Consider the following 20,490-nt stretch of genomic DNA (forward strand, 5'->3'; position numbering starts at 1 on the left):
GAGTATGGGTCACCATACTTGGCCACATGTCACGTCACTTTTCACTTTTTCACTTTTCACTTTTCAATATTACAGCGAGAATAAAAGTTACTCCTTCTTTCTTTGTGTGAACATTTGGGCGGTGTTATGCAAATCTTCCCAGATCGTGACGTAGGTATGTGGGGGCGTGTTAGAACGAGCCGTTTTAGGTAGGTGTGGCTAACTCTTAACTTTTATAAAGAATATCTCTTTGGATTTGAGACTTTAGTCTTTGCAACTTTACAGATCTTCTTTATGCACCAAGAGCTTGTAACACTCCAAAGAGAAAGGAAAAAATGAAATCGCATCATATGACCCCTTTAAGGCTGCATCATCACGGGAAAAAAGCAGCACAGTATCTCTACAAATTTACACCTCTCTCAGACCTTATAATTATCTCAATCATGGGGACAATCTAATCTGCCGACTACACTATTATGTGGAAAATGACTTAAATGTCCCATCAGGCCAAAGCAAGCATATTGTGTCCAGCTGCAAACACACAGCTATTTATACCACTGTTTTAGGACACTGAACGTCAGTAGAGGGCATGAATCCTGGGTGATGACAGCTCTAGTGCAAATGATGAGATCAAGATGTTGTTCAGAGAAATCAAAGTGAGGATAGGCACCCTACAAATGCAACACTGCGAACCTATAACCAGACTGAGAAAAAGCTGGCCTGAATTGACGACTATTCCATATGGGTAGGTTTTCCATTGTAATTGCAGTTAGTAAAAGAGGACATCTATAGTTTGCATTGTAACGTTCAATTTGAGATTGTAAACTCATTCAGTTTGAAACCAGGCCCATCTGAATAGGGCTTAACTCACACAGATCATATCTTTAACATTAAAAAAAACAAAACAGGGCAGCATCACCTGTCATGCTGTTCCATCTGCAGTGCGTCATCAAACCGTTTTGCATTGATGGTCCAATCAAAGAATAATGTTTATGGTCAGCAGCTGATGAAGGCTTATGTGCGTCATTTTCATTAGCCGATTCGCTGGCAGTAACCTGAGTCCTTCCTCTACAGTCAGGGTGATTTTGTTTATGTCTTAAGGAGCCAAAACCGACGGCTGTCGGCATACAAAAAAGCTGAGTAATCTTTGCAGAAGGAACGCATACCATATGTAGCCTTCTATTGGCATTAGAACTTTTAAACTGTCAACTTTTGATTTAAATCCATTGAACTATGCACAAACTTTTTATGCTGACTCAAAACACTGCCACAAAAGTAACTGAAATGGTTTATTTATTTGAAATAAATAACAATTAAAAAAAAAAAACATTTAATACCACTCCTTAAAACTGATTCTAAATTTGGATGAGCCGCACTTGAAACCTAAAATGAACTATATTACTTGGCAGAAGATTATTATTATTATTTTTATTATTATTATTATTATTAAGATTAAGGTTATTATTATTATTAAGAATTTATTACAATTAAGAAGAATCACGCTAAAAAATAAAAAAAAATATCAGATGTTTTGTTGTGATAATAATAATAATGCTAAACATTTAATAATGCAAATATAATAATAATAATAATAATAATGATAATAATAATAATACAATATTGATATGAAATTATAACATAATAACAACAACAGTAATATAATATTAATAATGCTAAACATTTAATTAAACTAATAATAATAATAATAATAATAATAATGAGTATTATTATTATTATTATTATTATTATTATGGTTTTAATTTAAAAATAATCATGCAAATGAAATTTAAAATTATATATAAAAAATACCATTTACAGTTTTTTTATGGTAATAATAATAATAATAATAATAATAATAATAATAATAATATCTAAACATTTAATAAGACTAATAATAATAATTCTGCCAAGTCACACACTTCTACCAACACTTCTGCCCCAAACAATGTGCTAGAAACAGGTGATCCCACTAAACTCATGCTATTGGTTGAACAACAAGTTGACACGTCTGTGTGTTCAAACAAACAGAGGAATTCTGAAAGTGCCACAGTGTTTACACTCTTCAGGGGACGTCAGCACACAACTTTGCACGTTCAAGTGGAATTGTAGTAAGTATTTTCAACCCAGTCAGCTGTGTTATTAATTGCAAACAAAACTAAAATTAGTGATCCCAGAACTGTGGTTCTGTGTTTTGGGTAACAGAAGCCTGATACCAAGAAGGGACCATGATTCTTTCCCAGGCGTACAGCGATGAGCTGACGCAGGACATGCTAACAACAGCTCCTGCTACAGCATCCATCTTCACCTCTGTCCTGTTCCCAGTGACCCAGTCAGTCATTATCCGACTTGAGACATCTTTCGCAAGTTCGGGTTTCAGAGCGGAGTGAGTTTCCACCCCACCATTTGTTCCCAGGCTAAAATAAGAATTAGCAGCTCTTGCTAATTGCAGCTGTGATCACGGCCTTAGGATTTCATTTCAGTGCTGTGTACAAGTCAATGAGAGGTAATTGGTACCTCTCACAAATATATCATTTTTATTTATTTATGTATTTTTTGGACAAACACCAAGATTGGAATTGTTCAGAAAGTAATTCTCATCTGAACTGCCATGAGTTTATGAGGAGGAATTGTGCCAAATTAATTGTAAAAATCTTGAGCACTGCTAAGGGTTACATACATAATTCTGCCAAGTCACACACTTCTACCAACACTTCTGCCCCAAACAATGTGCTAGAAACAGGTGATCCCACTAAACTCATGCTATTGGTTGAACAACAAGTTGACACGTCTGTGTGTTCAAACAAACAGAGGAATTCTGAAAGTGCCACAGTGTTTACACTCTTCAGGGGACGTCAGCACACAACTTTGCACGTTCAAGTGGAATTGTAGTAAGTATTTTCAACCCAGTCAGCTGTGTTATTAATTGCAAACAAAACTAAAATTAGTGATCCCAGAACTGTGGTTCTGTGTTTTGGGTAACAGAAGCCTGATACCAAGAAGGGACCATGACTCTTTCCCAGGCGTACAGCGATGAGCTGACGCAGGACATGCTAACAACAGCTCCTGCTACAGCATCCATCTTCACCTCTGTCCTGTTCCCAGTGACCCAGTCAGTCATTATCCGACTTGAGACATCTTTCGCAAGTTCGGGTTTCAGAGCGGAGTGAGTTTCCACCCCACCATTTGTTCCCAGGCTAAAATAAGAATTAGCAGCTCTGGCTAATTGCAGCTGTGATCACGGCCTTAGAATTTAATTTCAGTGCTGTGTACAAGTCAATGAGAGGTAATTGGTACCTCTCACAAATATATCATTTTTATTTATTTATGTATTTTTTGGACAAACACCAAGATTGGAATTGTTCAGAAAGTAATTCTCATCTGAACTGCCATGAGTTTATGAGGAGGAATTGTGCCAAATTAATTGTAAAAATCTTGAGCACTGCTAAGGGTTACAGTTTGACACTTTGTGCAGTAATTTGGCTATTTGGCACAACGAAAGCTTGTTTGGGAGAACAGTTTGAAGTAAAATTACCACGCCACAGTTACTGGGAGCTTATAAGGAGAGAAAAAAAAAAGGAAAATCAGTCTAGCTGGCTAAAATGAACCATTATAATGAGAGCAACAAGCTTGGCATAACATTCAACACCATGTTGGAATATGGTCTTGTAGTCGACCATGTGTAAAACAAACTGTTGTAATTTGTGAATTAACTCGGAATGCAGTGGAAGTTTTTAATCGCAAAGGAGGCATGTAAATGTTCTTCTACATCACCATAAAAGACTGAAAATACCATCTGAATAGGGTTTAATATATGAACATCAACTTGGCCATGAAACTAATGTTAATAAATTGAGTTTGCAATGTTGATAAAATGTTTGTTATTTTACAAACAAGTTAAAATAAATTATAAAAAGTGAAAAAAGCTTCACACACACACATACATACATACATACATACATACATACATACATATATATATATATACCTTGTTTAAACACTAGAGGGCAGTATATGAAATATGACTTAACATGCCACAGTGGCAACACATCATATCAAAACTGAGTCACGTCGATATTGTTGTTCCACAGATATTTGCAACACGTTTAAAAGAAATTATCATACGTCAAAAAACAAATTGAACAAGAAAACTAATATCTAATGAGTGCAGCATTTCTCAGACTTGCCATCAATTCTGACGCATCTAGAGCAAAAGACTGCACTAATTAGATGATGGTGCGAGATCTTGCTCCCCCTCAGCATTACTCGACATTTCCCTCGAGTATGGAGATCTATTTAAAAACATTTTTGACCTTCATGTTTGACTGAGCTAAAGAGTAAGAGGCTTAAGACAAGAAACAAAACATCCCTTCCATTGCCAGCTGCCTCCCACCCCTCCACCAATGCTAATGCTGTTGTTCACTTAGCCTTTTTCATTTTCAGTTGTCATTCATGCACAACTACCCATCATTAAAAGGGACCTGGGACATTTATATCCTCTCTCTTATATGTATTTATATGTATGTCAACAACACAGTTGGTTTATTTCGAATCATCCATAACGACTCATGAGAGCGTCAATTGTGAACTCATTAACGGCTCTCAAAGATCCACTGACTTCAGTCGAACTGCGCAAATGCATTTGCGGTAGTTTCATGAATCTTTTTGATTGACTCATTAAAATGAACTGATTCAAAAGAGTCATTTGTTCGCAAATCGTACCTGATGGCTCATGCTGTATTGGTTATTATGTGTATTGGTGCTCACTGTAATGACACTAATTTATCAGCTCGGGAATCTCATTATCTAGTTTCGTCAGATTTATTGTCACACGTTTTTAAAATGCGTCACATCTGCTATCATACTGAAGCCCCGAATTCTACTATACATGCAACTGTTTTAGCCATACAGTGACTCTGCAACAAAATACTGTAGAATTTGATTGAACGCAGTCTTTGACATCAACAACAAAATATATGGAAACTACAAATCTGCTAAAGATGGTTATCAAGCTGCTGCTTATTTGAAGCCACTTATGGGCAGTCAAGTTGATGAACATATGTGTGCAGCGTAGATGGACTTTTCTCTTAGTAAGTGCTTAGGGAAGCTCTGGATGTCACCTCTGTCATGCAGACAAATGCATCTCCATCTTCATCTCCTGCTGTAACGAAAAGGGCACGATGAAGTTCACAGGTTCTCTGTATAACTTGTACGGAGCCACTGGGAGTACAGCGAGTGCCAAAGAACCGCGGCCAAACTTCGGCATTGAGTCAAGTTAAAGGACACAGGTTCATCCAGCCACACTGGCATATTCTATATTGACAAATGCATGCATACGCAAATCAAGCACACCCCATACACAAAGCAACCCGGCATGTCAATCATAAATCATCAACAGAGGATTTCTCATCGATAACATTAATCAAGTCAAGTGAAATTCCAGGCCCACACGGGATCAAATGTAGAAGCCTATATTGCATGTCAGTAACTGCATATGCTTTCTTAAAATAGTCCAGCAATATACTCTGTTACTACACTACAAATCACAACATAAAGAGTTGATATTCCATTCTCAGCACTGAGATCCAAGGAAGAAACCCAGCCATTCACTACTGACCAGAATGATAAATTAGGAGTCACCGAGCTGTGGCAGACAGATGGAAAAGAGATAAACCTCTGCTCCGAGCGTAATGAGCCACTGAGAGCGTGTGCAAGAGAGAGCTAGAGGTGTTATGGACTTGTGCGTGTGTTGACATTTCTCCACACTCCTGCATTAATAATGCAAAAAATAAAAAAATAAATAAATAAATGTAGGTCCATTTATGTTTATTAGATAGAGATACATTCATTCTGAAGTAATACTGAAGATATGCTCCTAATTATTTTCATGTTAACACCGATATCCGACAAATAGCTGACATTAGAATTGAGAATTGCAATATATAAACACAGAAAAAAAGTCACCATCTATCAAAGACCACTATCGTCAAAGATAATTGACAATTAGCATACAGTTTGGATTGGCGGTATGGTTCTGTTCTGTGCAAGAACTCCCTGCGCATCCATGCAGCCTAGCATGGATGAGAGCAGGGAGAGCAGCGATAAACCCCCCCAGGGTAAACAGAACAGAACCAACATAAATGTATTGCAGATATCGTTAAAGTTCAATAATTTTATGTACACATTTTAGAATTAGTCTGATTCAAAGGATAATCAGAAGGCTGAGTCCTGACTGACAGAGGAGGAGCTGGGGATGGAGGAGGGTAATTAGCTACTGAGCAATGCGAAAACTGCTGATAATACTGAGGGACCTTATATATGAATGCTTAGATAGGTGTCGTATTCCTATAGGTAGATGGGGATCAGCTGAGAGTCAGCTGATGCAAGCTTGACTAACATGACCTGCCAGAACTAACGCTACACTTGATTTCTGAAAAAAAAGTTCAAACTGCAAGATGCAAACTCAATTGCGAGATGTAAACTCAGAATTCTTAGAACTGTGAGATTTTGGTAACACTATTTCGATAGTCCACTTTAGACATTCTATTAACAGTAAGTAACTTTGCAACTACATGTCAACTAGCAGTTAGTCGAGTATTAGTAGACTGTCTGCTTAATATCTTCTAACACTTTCTTTGTCAACATTCTACTAACCCTAAACCTACCCTGTCTACTCTGAGAGTTAGTAGACATGTAGTTGCAAATTAATGATAATTAGTTGACATGTAGTTGACATGTAGTTACAAAGTTACTTATAGTTAATAGAATGTCTAAAGTGGACTATCGAAATAAAGTGTAACCGAGATTTTTCTTAGAATTCTGAGTTTATAAGTCAGAATTTCAAGATGAAAAATCAGAAACGCAAGAAAGAAAATCAGAATTCTGAGATTATCTCTCACCGTTCTGAGAAAAAAGTCTGAATTGTGAGATAAAAAGTCACAATTGCCATTCATTCATTTTAATCCATGGCGGAAACTTGCTTCCAATGATATACGGATATATTGAAATAAAACCAATTATTTCAATATATTGATATATATTTTCTAAATACTGATTTAATATATGATTTAAGCTCTTGGCACCTTTGTGCATGCGTAAATAGTTACTTATGTAATGCCAAAACACTGAAATATACGAGTTTGCACATGAACGTGTAAATGTTTTTTTTTTTTTTCATGCCTTTAAACATCAGCAGGTCATGAATGTTACAGGCAGCCATGCTTGACCTTTGACCCTGGATGCTGACGTACCTGGGGTCAAAGGCTTAGAAACGCACCTACTTAAAAAGGCCAGCTGCTCATACCAGATATGACTTTATTACAGATCATTCAACCCTCACATACACTTTCCAAACAAAACCAAAGATGGCAACACTGCATACCTGGACTGAATTTAACTGTTCCAGGCCTTGTTCAGGTTTCTTACAAACCAGGATCATAATCAGCTAGATAAAAGGGCCTTCTATTCCCATTACATCTTATATTAAGCATAAATAATGGAGGAAAATAGTCAGTAGCAGCTTCTGAGTTGATTGCGTGATCTGTGTAATAGTGAAAACGTCAGATATATAGTAAAAACTATAATTATATAACATTTAAACTAGCCTGTTCGTATTAACAGCTGATAGGGCATAAGTGGAACATAAGATTTGCCCCCTGAAAATGGTGGTTTCACTACATCAGCAGAGGCTAGCTGCTAAAGCTATACTAAACCGAAACCCTGACCCATGACATGCTAGTTGCTATTGCTAATCGGTGTAGGAGGATGGGACATTCTCATTATAGGGAGCCCTGCCCTTCACATAAAAATTACACTCATCTCCTATTAAATAGCAGATATGCATTATGAAGACATAGTTACGCCATTGACTGCTATTAAGTGACATTAACTCAAAGGTCACAAATAAGGTCACATCCCTATTTTTTTACAGTATTTGCTATCTTAAAGGGGAGTGAAAGGTATGAGCTAGTTAAAGATTCAATTAAATGGTTTGACGTATTTCCTATTCAAACAGGTTGGATCAGGACAAATTGTCTTTTTTTTTTTTACAGCCAGTTGCCTTTAGGTAATGTTCCCGTGCAGAAAACGCAAAGAGGACAACATGATTTTTTTTCAGCAATTTATATGTTGCCTACAAAAAAAAAAAAAGGGCTTAAAGCTACTTCTGAATTGCTGCCAATGGAGAAACATAAGATTTGCCCCCTGAAAATGGTGGTTTCACTACATCAGCAGAGGCTAGCTGCTAAAGCTATACTAAACCGAAACCCTGACCCATCCATTGCTAGTTGCTATTGCTAATCGGTGTAGGAGGATGGGACATTCTCATTATAGGGAGCACTTTACTGGCATTTTAAAATGTGTATATATTTCCAAACAAGATCAATCATCATTGGTTCGTATTAACAGCTGATAGGGCATAAGTGGAACATAAGATTTGCCCCCTGAAAATGGTGGTTTCACTACATCAGCAGAGGCTAGCTGCTAAAGCTATACTAAACCGAAACCCTGACCCATGACATGCTAGTTGCTATTGCTAATCGGTGTAGGAGGATGGGACATTCTCATTATAGGGAGCACTTTACTGGCATTTTAAAATGTGTATATATTTCCAAACAAGATCAATCATCATTGGTCCGTTTTTCCAGAAGAGAAAGACTGTAGATTTTAAATGCATATATCTGCTAAAGCTGTTAGAAAAACATTAGCATATAGATGACCTCAAAGCTAACCGACATTTAGCCTAAACTCCCAGTTTGGATTCATGGGGTCTTTACGGCTGTGAAGAAAAATAAATACCCTGCTACTAACAAACTTCTATTGGACTTACCTTGTAAACAAAATGTTTAAGAAACAAATTACTGTTGTTACCTAAAACGGTGTTCCCGAACCCGAATTTTAACTCTAGACACGAATGATCTATTTTCAAATAGCATGGCAATATTTGATGATGCATCCTTCTAGTGTTGCTTTCGTCAACGAAAATTATGACTAAATATCGTCGTCAACGAACCTTTATCACGTGACGACTTCCTCAGTTCAAAGCCCGGCAGTATTTCTTACATCAAATCCAGCAATTATGAAATGAAAAAAAGATTTTTCAGCGTCTCATTCTCCCAAATTGACTGTTCCCTGGGCAACGTTTTATTGCTTAGCAACTGTCACATCTGATAAAACATGCGTCAGAATAAATAAATAAATATAAAACACTACTTTCTTATTCTGACAGCTTGGATTTTTGCATAAAAAAAAGAAAAAGCGCAGTTGTCAAATGAATGTTTCATTCAATAATTATCACTGTAAATTAGCAGGGCTAGTCACCGATGGAGATCTAGATCAGTGACAGACCACCTAAAAAACTAGCTACCTAAAAAAAATAAAAAAAAATAAATAAATAATATTATTATTATTATTATATTTAAATATAAACATGATATAATATTTTTATATATAGAATATTTATTAATTTAGATTTGCAGATTATTTACATTTGCAGTCCTTCACTGACCACTAGTAACCCACATACCAGTTTGAGAACGCCAGTGTCATTGTCTGGGCCTTAATCATGATCATGTGCCATGTTTTGCCAAGTAATTTTTAGAAACTTTTAAAGTTCTCCGTGCACAGCATAGCTTGTGCCATACCACTGCCATGTTCATTCTATAAAAGTTTCTTTCAGTCCTTAGTAAATGATTCCTAATGCTGTGGGAATACAGCCAGATACCATAAATGCCAACCTGCTGGCTACTAAGAGTCACTTAAAGTTCCGCCTCAAGCTAGACTTCCTGTCCTTCTACATAAAAAAAAAAAAAGATCCTGGCAAGAGTGATCTGATTCATTAGAAGAATTCATAGCTGAAAGGTAACACTCCCAGCTCAAGCTACATTGATACAAGTTCTCGATGGGGTCAAATACTTGGTCAGAACTGCCAACGGTTTTATACAAGTTGTATTCTATCTTTGGTTCTTACATGCTAATCAACTTACTCTACAATATTTCATTAGCATTTGGCAAATGAAGTTTATTTATTTTTTTTTTTTTGTGAGAGCTTTTGAAAAAAAAAAAAAAAGAAAGAAAAAAAAAACAGCAACAGTAAATAGTTTCCCTTATGCCTTTGGGAGACAACAAATCCAAGCCGTCTCCATTAGGACAACAGCTGCTGATTAAAGCAAGCACCATGAAGGGTAGGTGAAAATGGCATGACTTATCCTTGAACTTCAGGAGGAAACTAGAAACCTGCTTTGAAAAAAATTTATAAATAAATAAAACAACCGCACCTCACATTTGTTCTGTCTGAGTCACTTTAATCGTGTCCACTTGAAAAGTGGCATTAGCACAATGCTATTCCACTACATCAAAAACAAACATTCCATCTTAGCAGGTAAATTCAATTAGAGCTGATTATCACATTATTTTTTTGTACAAAAAGTATTAACCTCTTCAAGAGGCCAAAGTCTGACCATCATTAATAACGTGCTAATAATAAAAAACAGTTTGACCCTGAAGTCCCCTAACAATGTTCAGCTTTAGTGACACATCAGCAGTGCCTGCTGGGTTTTCGGCTTAATCTCCCTAAAGCCTCTAATGGCATGGCAGAATGAACAAATATTTAAATGCCTCAGTGAATACAGTCATGGCTAAAATTACACAGAGGGGGGTCATATCTTTTTTTTACCAATATTGTTGAAAGTGTAAACAACATCTAGAGTGCCACACACATACACAAACACTTGCGAACATTTAGTTCTATAACTACGAAATGGCATCAAAAGTTGCAGATATCACATCCCCATAAGTGGCAAGGTGACTTCATCACACACAATACCACTGAATCCCTCTCTAATCCAGACAGGCAGAGTCTATAACTTATAACCTACACCTGTGGGACATGGTCTTCCTAAAGCCACAAGAGCTTTAGCGCTTTCGCTCTCTCTCAATGGCATTCTCCTGGCACAGATGCATTGTGGAATGTAACCGTCACTCAGCAGTGGTCTTTGTTTAGTTACATAATACCATAAATAACCCAACGTTTGAGAGGCAAACTCATGGATCTTTAACCATACGAAGGGGGCAAGGAGGACAAATATCGAAAACTGCTGAGTTCACTGTTGAGACTGCAAGATAAAAATAATGTCATTTTGACAGGACTGACATGGCAATTTGTGACATGAAGAGAGGAGGTCGAGCTTATTTTAGAAACAAAACCCGATACAGCCGCTGTGCAATGTCTTGAGTTAATGGAAATAACTCATATCGTCGTATGCTCAGTTAAAAGCAAAGAGCAGGTGGGGCTTGAGACATTCCATGTGGTTGCCCAAAATCTATCCGAAGTGCCAAGATCAAGATGGCAAAGACAAGAGCTCCACCCATCCCGTTGGCTCACCAATCACAAGGTAGGGCCTAAGCACACATGCAAATCTTTGCACATCAACAACAGTATGCCTACATCAATCGGCTGATTATCGAGCATGCATTTAAAATCTTTTCACTGATCGCTCTACTAATTCTTTTTAAAAACGCTAGATGCATCAAGCTCATGCAACCTGGTCAAAAGCTGTGAAAGGCTGCAAAAGATCCCTGTGTGCAAGTAAAACAAGACATTTGCATGTGCAAGCTCCAGTGTGAGCGCTCTTTACACACGGCACGTTCTTGCTAAGTGCAGGACTTGATGTGCATTCAGAGCATTGCAGAGATTCATCTTCTCGCTTACCCCCATTAGAGAGGCTTCCACACTCCCTCAATGTCGCTGTCCAGGTGAAGCGACCTGGTTTACTGTAGCTGTACATCTTGGGATGGTCAATAGGGTCAGAAAAAAAGTTCAAAAGGATATAGAACCAAGAGTAACACAAAGTGGAAGTATGTACGGTATAGATTTCTGTCTGGTTCTACCTCCTCCCTCTGCCTCTAGACCACTCACTGAGTCCTGAATGTAAGAGTCGCACCTGGCCGTTTTTTAAATGCCCTCCCCTCCCTTTGGGTAAACTCCCCAACTGGATTCTGGCCTGACAAAAAGTAACAGGGGCAAGTGTACCGTAAAGGCCAATGGGATGTAAATCAGTCCAGGGTGCACAAGTCGTCTAGGGTGGTGTGGTGGCTTTCTGTGGGGGGTTGGTGTTGTGATTTTATGCAGCTTCTTTAGGAAGCTTATGGCAGGGTTTTTATAAGTGTGTGTATGTGGTGTTGCATGTGTGGTAGACTTAGAACCTGCCAATGGAGGATATCCAAACTAGTCTCGGCCTCTTGATGTGTCCATCCACACCACACAATATGAATAGCATGTTATGCCAGGAATGTATAAGTGAAAATAAACCCTATTCATACAAGCATGCAATGGGATCCCTTTGATCGGCATGACACAAAAGCTAACAAGTATCACCACAGCACATGTGTGCATCCTTACCCTATCCATGTTGTCCACATTTCAGGTCATTATTCTCCCTTGAGTGCTGCTAAACTGCATCAGAACAAAACAGCTGTAAATCACCATCTAAAGCCCCTATTAGCGTCAGCTTGGTTGCCAAGTTCACACAGTGATGTTTAGTTGCAACAATCACAGGAGCTTCACACGGTGCAAGAACATTAGCCTGCCAAGATAGAAAATTAACAAAACCGTTGAATGCTACAGCTAGGCATGCACGGGAAGCTTGTAGAAGCATATCTTGTAAAGGTGGCTGCCTACAATTACAAATTTGCAACTGCTTGGCCGTCTCCCAACCTTTTAATTAACACTTTACATTGGGGGAGTGACTTCTGCCTGCTGCAGAACTTGTCAGATGGCCAAATCTCTTTTGGTCTCTAGGTCCTGTTTTCCAAACCACTTACTTGCAGTCCTTACATTTTGCTCAGGTGAAGTATGGAATTTTCCATCTTCAGCTGACTTCAGACCCAGAAAACACCATCACAGATACTTGCAAGGCAAAAAAGGATACACAAAATATGCATTTTGAAAAATGTCTCAGTGTTTTTGGACAACACAGTGAAAGCCATTGTGTTCCAATGTAGTTTAGATCTACCAAAGTTGTGCACTATTTAGAAATTAATTGAGAATGGCTTTTGAATTGCAATTAAATTCTTGAATTTGAATTGAGGTAGCAAACAAGATGCAGAATTCTAATCTAAATGAATGCAAAGATGAATTGCAATGAGTGGAAATTCAATTAAATAATTTTTAGGCCAGGTGGATGGACGGACGGACAAGAAGATAGATAAATGCAAAATTTATAAGTACAGAATGTAGAAGCTCTTGCATCAGTTCAAATGAGACCATGCATAATCTAAAGTTATGTTTTTACCGCTTCAAGACCTACCAAAGGGAGCAGAAGATGGTCTTGACAGGCATGCAACTTCAACGGTATAGCGTGGTACCTGAGGCAGTTTTTGTAGCTTTTGTTTATCTTTGAGTGGGGCAAAATATATATAGAGCTCAAGCTCTTTCGAGAACATTCGAGAGGTTCAAGGGGCTTATGCCAGTAGCCTGCTGGGAGCCATGGATAGTTTAATCCCAGCCAAAGCAGGCGGAGCGTAATCATGTTTTTTGGGGATACCTTTCAGGAGACCCCATCAAGTCCCTCACAGAGAGGTTTAGCTTCATCTCTAAACAACAGAGAGCACTCCTCCTGTTTCTCCTTCACCTTCCCTGTGGCATCACCCTCTTTACACAGGGAACAACACTTCGCTTGTTCTTCAAGCATTCGGAGCACAAACATGTTAAATAAGTTATCAACCCGAGTGATGCAGGGCACCTATGACAGACTTCTATGCCAAGCAGCTCAGAGTCCCATAAATAAATAAGAGCAGAGCTGAGAATGCCGGGAAGAGTGTGCAGCACTCTAAGCTGTCAGTTAACAATCCATCTTTAAGTCTTGATGCAAACCATTCCCAGGTTAAAAGCAAAAATAAATATCTTGCCTCATGACTCCTCAACACTTTTGTACAACACTCCACAAATGATGCTGCGGTTTACAATGTGTTGCATGATACAGAGAAAAAGTATCACAAACATTGTTAGAAACTCAAGGTGGTTCAGAGAGGAAAAGAAAGCGCATAAAAGCAGTTGCTTCTTAAAATCAATAAGTGAATGAGAAAATCAAGTACACAGCGGGCATCAAGAAATTATTGATAAACCGTGTGGGCTGGATGAAATCCTTGAAAGTCTGACCAAGGACACGCTCTAAACTATAAAGCCAAAATAAATTATTTCAGTCCACCCTGGATTCAAGCTGTGGATCCAAAAAGGCTTTTAAAAAAGGAATAGGAATCATAAGGAGTCCAAATCTTTTGGTATTTTTAAGGTAAAAATATTTGAAAAAAAAAGAAATGTACTTCCACTGCCAAATGATGAGATGATTTCGAATAAAGCAAAAAAAAGTAGTAAAATTCATTAATTTCAATAAAACACTACTGATAAAACTTAACATGTATCGTTAACTACACACATCATTTAAACAATCAGCCATTAACAACACTGATTTAAGACTGACAGGCCTATGTTTGAGATGCACTAATGCTGGGTACACACCACAAGATAACCGGGCTGATTTTGGGCCGATTTCTCCCCTTCCGACAATCCTAGGTAATGTCCCGATTATCTTCGTGGTTCTAAAGAACCAACTCATGAGTTATTTGTTCAAAAACCAGACTGGTTGTGCTCTGTTTGTAATTCACTAAGAACCTACTCATAAGATTCATTCTTTTGGGAATGGGAGTGCAATGGATTTACAAAATCAAACTGAATGAAGGACTTCTTAGGGAATAAAACAAAATGTAAAAAAATAATAAATATATACATATACATATACACACACACACACACATATATATATATATATATATATATATATATATAAATACAGACCAGTGTAATCCGATTCCCAAAAGAACGACTCTTATGAGTGAGTTCTTTTAAGAGACTCAAAAACAAACAGTCCGACAAGTGAGGTCCGATTCCCGAAGAAATTATTCTTCTTGAACAATTCAAAACATGCAGCTCAACCAGCACAATCTGATTCTCGGCTGATAAGAGTCACTCAGACTATGCTAATTGTGTTGCATGTTTCAGGCTGTAGTTTCAATAGTTGTGTTGTGGTGCAGCTGATTTAGCATCTGCTGAATGGTAACATTTACAGAAAAAAATATTATACTGTATAAAGACATGCAAAGAATACCCCTAGAGTTAAAACAAATTGTTTTAATGTTCACAGTTCATGAATTTAACTCTCATGCTTTTGATGGAGGTGGGTTTGATCAAGTGATGACAACAGTGTTTTTAATTTCACATCTGAGGCCAATTTTCATTCTATGCTCAGACCTACAGGGGAATTACGCAAATGTGGATACTGAGACCCTTAAGCAGACATACTTGTCATCTAGTACGCTTAGCAAAACATAACCTTGGTATGAAATGCACGTAGACAGCCATCTCGAGTTACTTTCTCCCACCAGTTATCAGATTAAATTTCTCTCAGGTTTTAAAAGTGAATGATTGTTTATTTTCATGTGATAACCAAGGTAAAATGAGCGAGCAATACAGCAGTAATCACAACAAATCATAAAAGGGAGATTGGATCTTTAGCTCTCATTTTTTATCTCAAAGGAAGCAGAGGTCTTTTGGTTATGATTCAGTGAGAAGCCATTTACCTCAATGTAAATACATTCAAATTTATATAACTAAAATATATGCAACCTGACATTTAATATCTCACAATTGCCTCGTAAAGTTGCAATTATTCATCATAGTCAAAATTATGATTTTCAAAAAGCCCCAATTAGCATGTAAAGTCAATTATGAATTATTATAATTTACAAGATAATTGCAATTTAGATACATAATTGAAGCTATATATATCACAATAGCAGTTTTTTTCCCATAACTGTGGCTTAATATCTCAAAATTGTGATTATTGCTCATTATTGTGACTTGAATTTAAACTTTATCTCAGAATTACCCGTTTAATTTTTTTACATAAGACAGAAAAGGGCTTCCATATATACCCACTAAGAGTGGAGTCCAATTTTAGATCTAACTTCAGGGTGCGAACTACGGGGGAAGCTAGGGGGAGCTCGGCTCCCCTTAATAAGACATGGGCTCCCCTGAAAACGGGATTTGTGAAATTTTGGGGGGTCTCAAAAAATATTACGTTCGCTGCCAATTCTGTATCTCCCCCTTTCATCAGACCCACAGTGGACCCTAGACTCTTTTCCCACCTGTGCTGCACCCTGAATGGGATGTGCATCTTGTATTTTGTTCCCAACGCTACAGGACCTGCACTGTGGTAGTATCCCACCACAGCCAGGCTCAGGATTTTCCACTGGGCTCTTTTGTGTGCCAGAAAGTATGACTGTCACTCAGACGGCGGCTGTAACATGAGCAATCGACCAAGCACTGGCACTCGCATGCTGGGGATGGCTGAAATAGCACTTTCCATAAAACACGCAGAGAGAGGGCAGTGAAATCTGACCTCAAGATGGGCTGCCAGTTCTCCCACCCCACTCCAATATCCTTATCATGTCCTACCGCTCACCCATCTACTCAAATTCTGCACCAACAACCTCACAACAAAAAAAGTAAACGCACAGAGAGCAAGAGAAAGAAGGGGAGGGGGGAAGCAAAGGGCCTTTCTGAAATTTAATCAGTCATTAACTGCAGCTGCAGGAACACAGTGAGTAAATATCTGTTTGGTGGTGGGGGGTGGGGCAAATCCCACAGAAAATATTAATTACACAATTAAATATTCAAATAAACTCCTTTCAAATCTATTTTCGCATGTATGAGCAGTAACGCACACAAATTTACAGAATTATGACACTAAGGTGCACTAATACAGAACACACATTATATTATAATGTATTATATGTTATGTACATTAATGTAATTGATATCTACCGCGTGTTATATATATATACAGGTGCATCTCAATAAATTAGAATGTCGTGGAAAAGTTCATTTATTTCATTAATTCAACTCAAACTGTGAAACTTGTGTATTAAATAAATTCAATGCACACAATTTTTCATTTTAATTATATATACATATATAATTATAATATATATGTACATATCATTTTGCAGTGAAAGATTTGATTAAAAACATAACAAAAAATAAAAAATAATATAAGTAATGGTTTGTCCTAACCACTGCTGACAGAATTAAATAAAATTTAAGGGATTATTCTTTTATTCTTTTTATTTATTTATTTATTTGTGTACTTTAAACGATTTTGGTCACTTGATATCTAGCGTACAGTCTGGGTCCTGAAGCAAAACCAGCTGAGAGCCACATTGATTTACAACACGTTTGTTTTTTCTACAATACATGGCTTGTTATCTCCCTCTTGTGGTCACATTGTACTTCACATCTTCATAAACTACAGGAGAAGGGCGTCACGACAGCTCTTGACATGGTCATGACAGCTAATAGCACACACTCTTGACTAGTCTGACAGGAAATGGCATTAACATGTAAACACTATGTTCTTGCATTATACATAATACACAGCTGGATTTAGTGGTCTGTAGTATTTCAACCCCAGCTCATTAAAGAACTTTCTGGCCAGTATGAGCAGGGCAATTAACAACAGCATGAATCAGAAGAGATATATGCAGACAGGACACATTGAGTTACAAGAGACTCGTAGGGCATGGGAAGACCGGGTCTCGAATTTACAGCCACTGAGTTCAAACAGAGTTTCACTTACATTAATTAAGGTGCTTCACTTGAACTGGGACTCTGGGGAAATGATAAGAACAGACACACATGATGCCTCACATAAAATACTGTATAAAGAGCTTAGTTATTGTTTATATTCTGCAAGAAAGAAAAAATGAAGCTGGTAACTGCATCAAGTTGCTTCACAAGCCAGATGCCAATAGCCCATATCAGAAAAATTCTGGTTGCAAAATAAACTAATAACATTATGTGTCTACATAGAAACTTAAATAAATAAATAAATAAATAATTCACTGGAATAAAAAGTGTGACAACTATCCCTCCCCTACATCTATATCTTTCTCTGTAAATAAATAAATGAATCATTCCAAGGCCTACTGCTGCAAGCACAGTTAAGACTTAAAGACAGAAAACTATCCTCATCAGATTACCTCCTCATTAACTCTCATCTCACCCTTACTGGATGATGAAAGATACAAGGGAACAGAAGTTATGAGAGTGAAAGGAATTTCTGCCTTTAGGTTGCAAAACCTTCTGCTTTCATGGCTGACCATCAGTAATTACTCTAGCCGCAAACCAGCATCATGATTAACATCAGAGCAGAGGAAATATTGGAAAGCTGCACAGAATTTTAAAAAAGTGTTTTTGTGGATTCTTAAGTTAATACTAACCAAATACTACTTTTTCTGTTGAACACAAAAGAAGAAGGTTGGTAAACAAATAGTTGTAGCCATTGAGTTCTATAAGATGGGGGGAAAATACTATGGAAGTCAATGGATACCATCAACTGTTAGGTTACCAATATTCTTCAAAATATCTTCTTTTGTGTTCAACAGATGACCAGGTTGAGTAAATGATGACAGAATTTTCATTTTTGGGTGAAATACCCCTTTAAGCTTTAAAAATGATAAAAACGACCATCGACGTGCTAGTCTTCAGAAACCATATGATAGTGTACTGTAAGTAGAAGACAAAAGTTTGGCCTAACATGGTACTACTTGCTTGAAGTACCCTCTGACAATTTAAGATAATATTTCAATAATTTAACAACATTTGCATGTTCACAGTTCTCTGATGTTAGTTAATAGTAACATGACATGCAGGTAAACAGACAAAATTTCATTTTTAGTAAGTGTTTTATTATGATAAACGCTTCGTGAACCCAAGTTTAGGCAACCCTAGTATAGGCTATTTCTATAGAGAATAGACAGGAAAATGAAGGCAAAGAAATCACACTACCCACTTTGTCCATAAACATGATTGAATGACCCGCACAAAGCCCAGGCCTGAACAGGCACGGCGCCAGAATTTTTTCTCTACCGGTGCTAAGGGGGGGCTAGACCAATATGTGGGGGTGCTAAGAAAATAAATGATATTGATGACGTCAGAGTTACTTCATAAAGAAATGGGGCTAAACCGGGGCTATAAAAAATTCTGACGGGGCTATAGCCCCCCCTAGCCCCGGTGTAGAGCCGTCACTGGGCCTGAACCACACTAAACACCTATGGGATGAATTGGAACAGCAACTGTGAGCCAGACCCCATTTGCCCAACATCCGTCCCTGACCTTACTGATGCTCTTGAGTCTAAATGGGAACAAATCCCAGGAGTCATGTTCCATCATCCAGTGGAAAACCTTTCCAGAAGAGTGGAAGATGAAGGAAGCCCAACTCCTCAAGCCCATGGTTTTGAAACCAACAAGCACATATGGGGATGCTGTTTGAGCGTCCACATAGTTGTAACCATAGATTTATGACAAAAACACTTTATAGCTGCCGAGATCCACTGAGCACATTCCTAATATTTTTTTTTTTTTTTTTTTAAATCAATCTGGTGCCAGATCACAGTGTGTCCTCAGCACATGATTCAGTTACACAGATAGCTTAGAGATGTCTAAATATGGGGCTGCAAAACCACAGTGGCTCATCTTATGCTTGATTTGCTTCATCATCAGCAGCTGAGAGACACAACACCATTAGCATCTCGCCTAAATGAACTGTCACGCATATGATGGCAACAAAGACAGAAGACGCTCTGAAGCTTCCTTCACATAGTTAGACTCGGATTAGTACACTGCAAACTAGTCTACTTTCAGTGAAAATAGTAGATATCTAAGATTTCAAAAGACCATCTACTCTACAATGATCGTAAACAAATAAATAAAAATAAATAAGTAAATGCTAAAAAGTAAAAAAAAGGAAATAATAATGCAAAATGATCAATGTAACTACATAAACCTTATTGCTGTACTTTTTAAATGCCATGTTTGCTAAATGAATGCATCCTTTGCTATACCATTATAAGCTAATGCATATAATAACATAAGTAGATAAAAATAAATGCATATAGAAAAAAAATAAATGCCTAAATAAATACAGATAGATACATGCATAAATAAATGCATATTTATAAATAAATGCATAAATAAAAATAAACTCATTAATTAATTCTCACTCTTATATTGCATGGATGGCTAATAATAATAATATACTTACAACTGATTAAGTGCTGTCTCAGCTTTCTAATCAAAGATGATTTGGAAAACGTACATGGCTGGGTGACCTGTGCAGGGGCCTCAGGTCCAGATGCTTCATCCCGTGTGTCTTCCATGTTCAGCTTGCGTTTTTGCAGAGAACCTGGCTAGAAAGAAACAAATTGGCCTTCAGTCAGATCAGGGGTTATGACCAAGTGCACTTAACCTCCGTTGCATAGAAACCTCTCTACAAACTGTTCCATGGCGAGAACATATCATTCGAAATTCAGAGCGCCAGTGGTACGTCATGCGGGTCAGATTTTATTGTTTGGCAACAAGTGCACCATGGGTAGCGCAATTTACATAAGCACTGTTGGAAA

The 20,490-nt window shown here is 37.6% G+C and overlaps 1 protein-coding gene across 1 annotated transcript in view; it reads right to left on the reverse strand.

The window, feature by feature from the left end:
* Positions 1-20,273, reverse strand: part of LOC107707416 (cytosolic carboxypeptidase 4-like) — a 170,948-nt gene extending 150,675 nt beyond the window's left edge. Inside the window, exon 1 of the mRNA XM_016511404.1 lies at positions 20,133-20,273. Within this exon, the coding sequence (XP_016366890.1) occupies positions 20,133-20,247 (115 nt within the window). The 5' untranslated portion in view covers positions 20,248-20,273. The remainder of the gene's footprint in view (positions 1-20,132) is intronic.
* Between the last annotated feature and the right edge of the window lie 217 nt (positions 20,274-20,490).

Source organism: Sinocyclocheilus rhinocerous, unplaced genomic scaffold (genome assembly GCF_001515625.1).
Source record: "Sinocyclocheilus rhinocerous isolate Xijiao unplaced genomic scaffold, SAMN03320098_v1.1 scaffold534, whole genome shotgun sequence".
Classification (NCBI taxonomy): Eukaryota; Metazoa; Chordata; class Actinopteri; order Cypriniformes; family Cyprinidae; genus Sinocyclocheilus; species Sinocyclocheilus rhinocerous.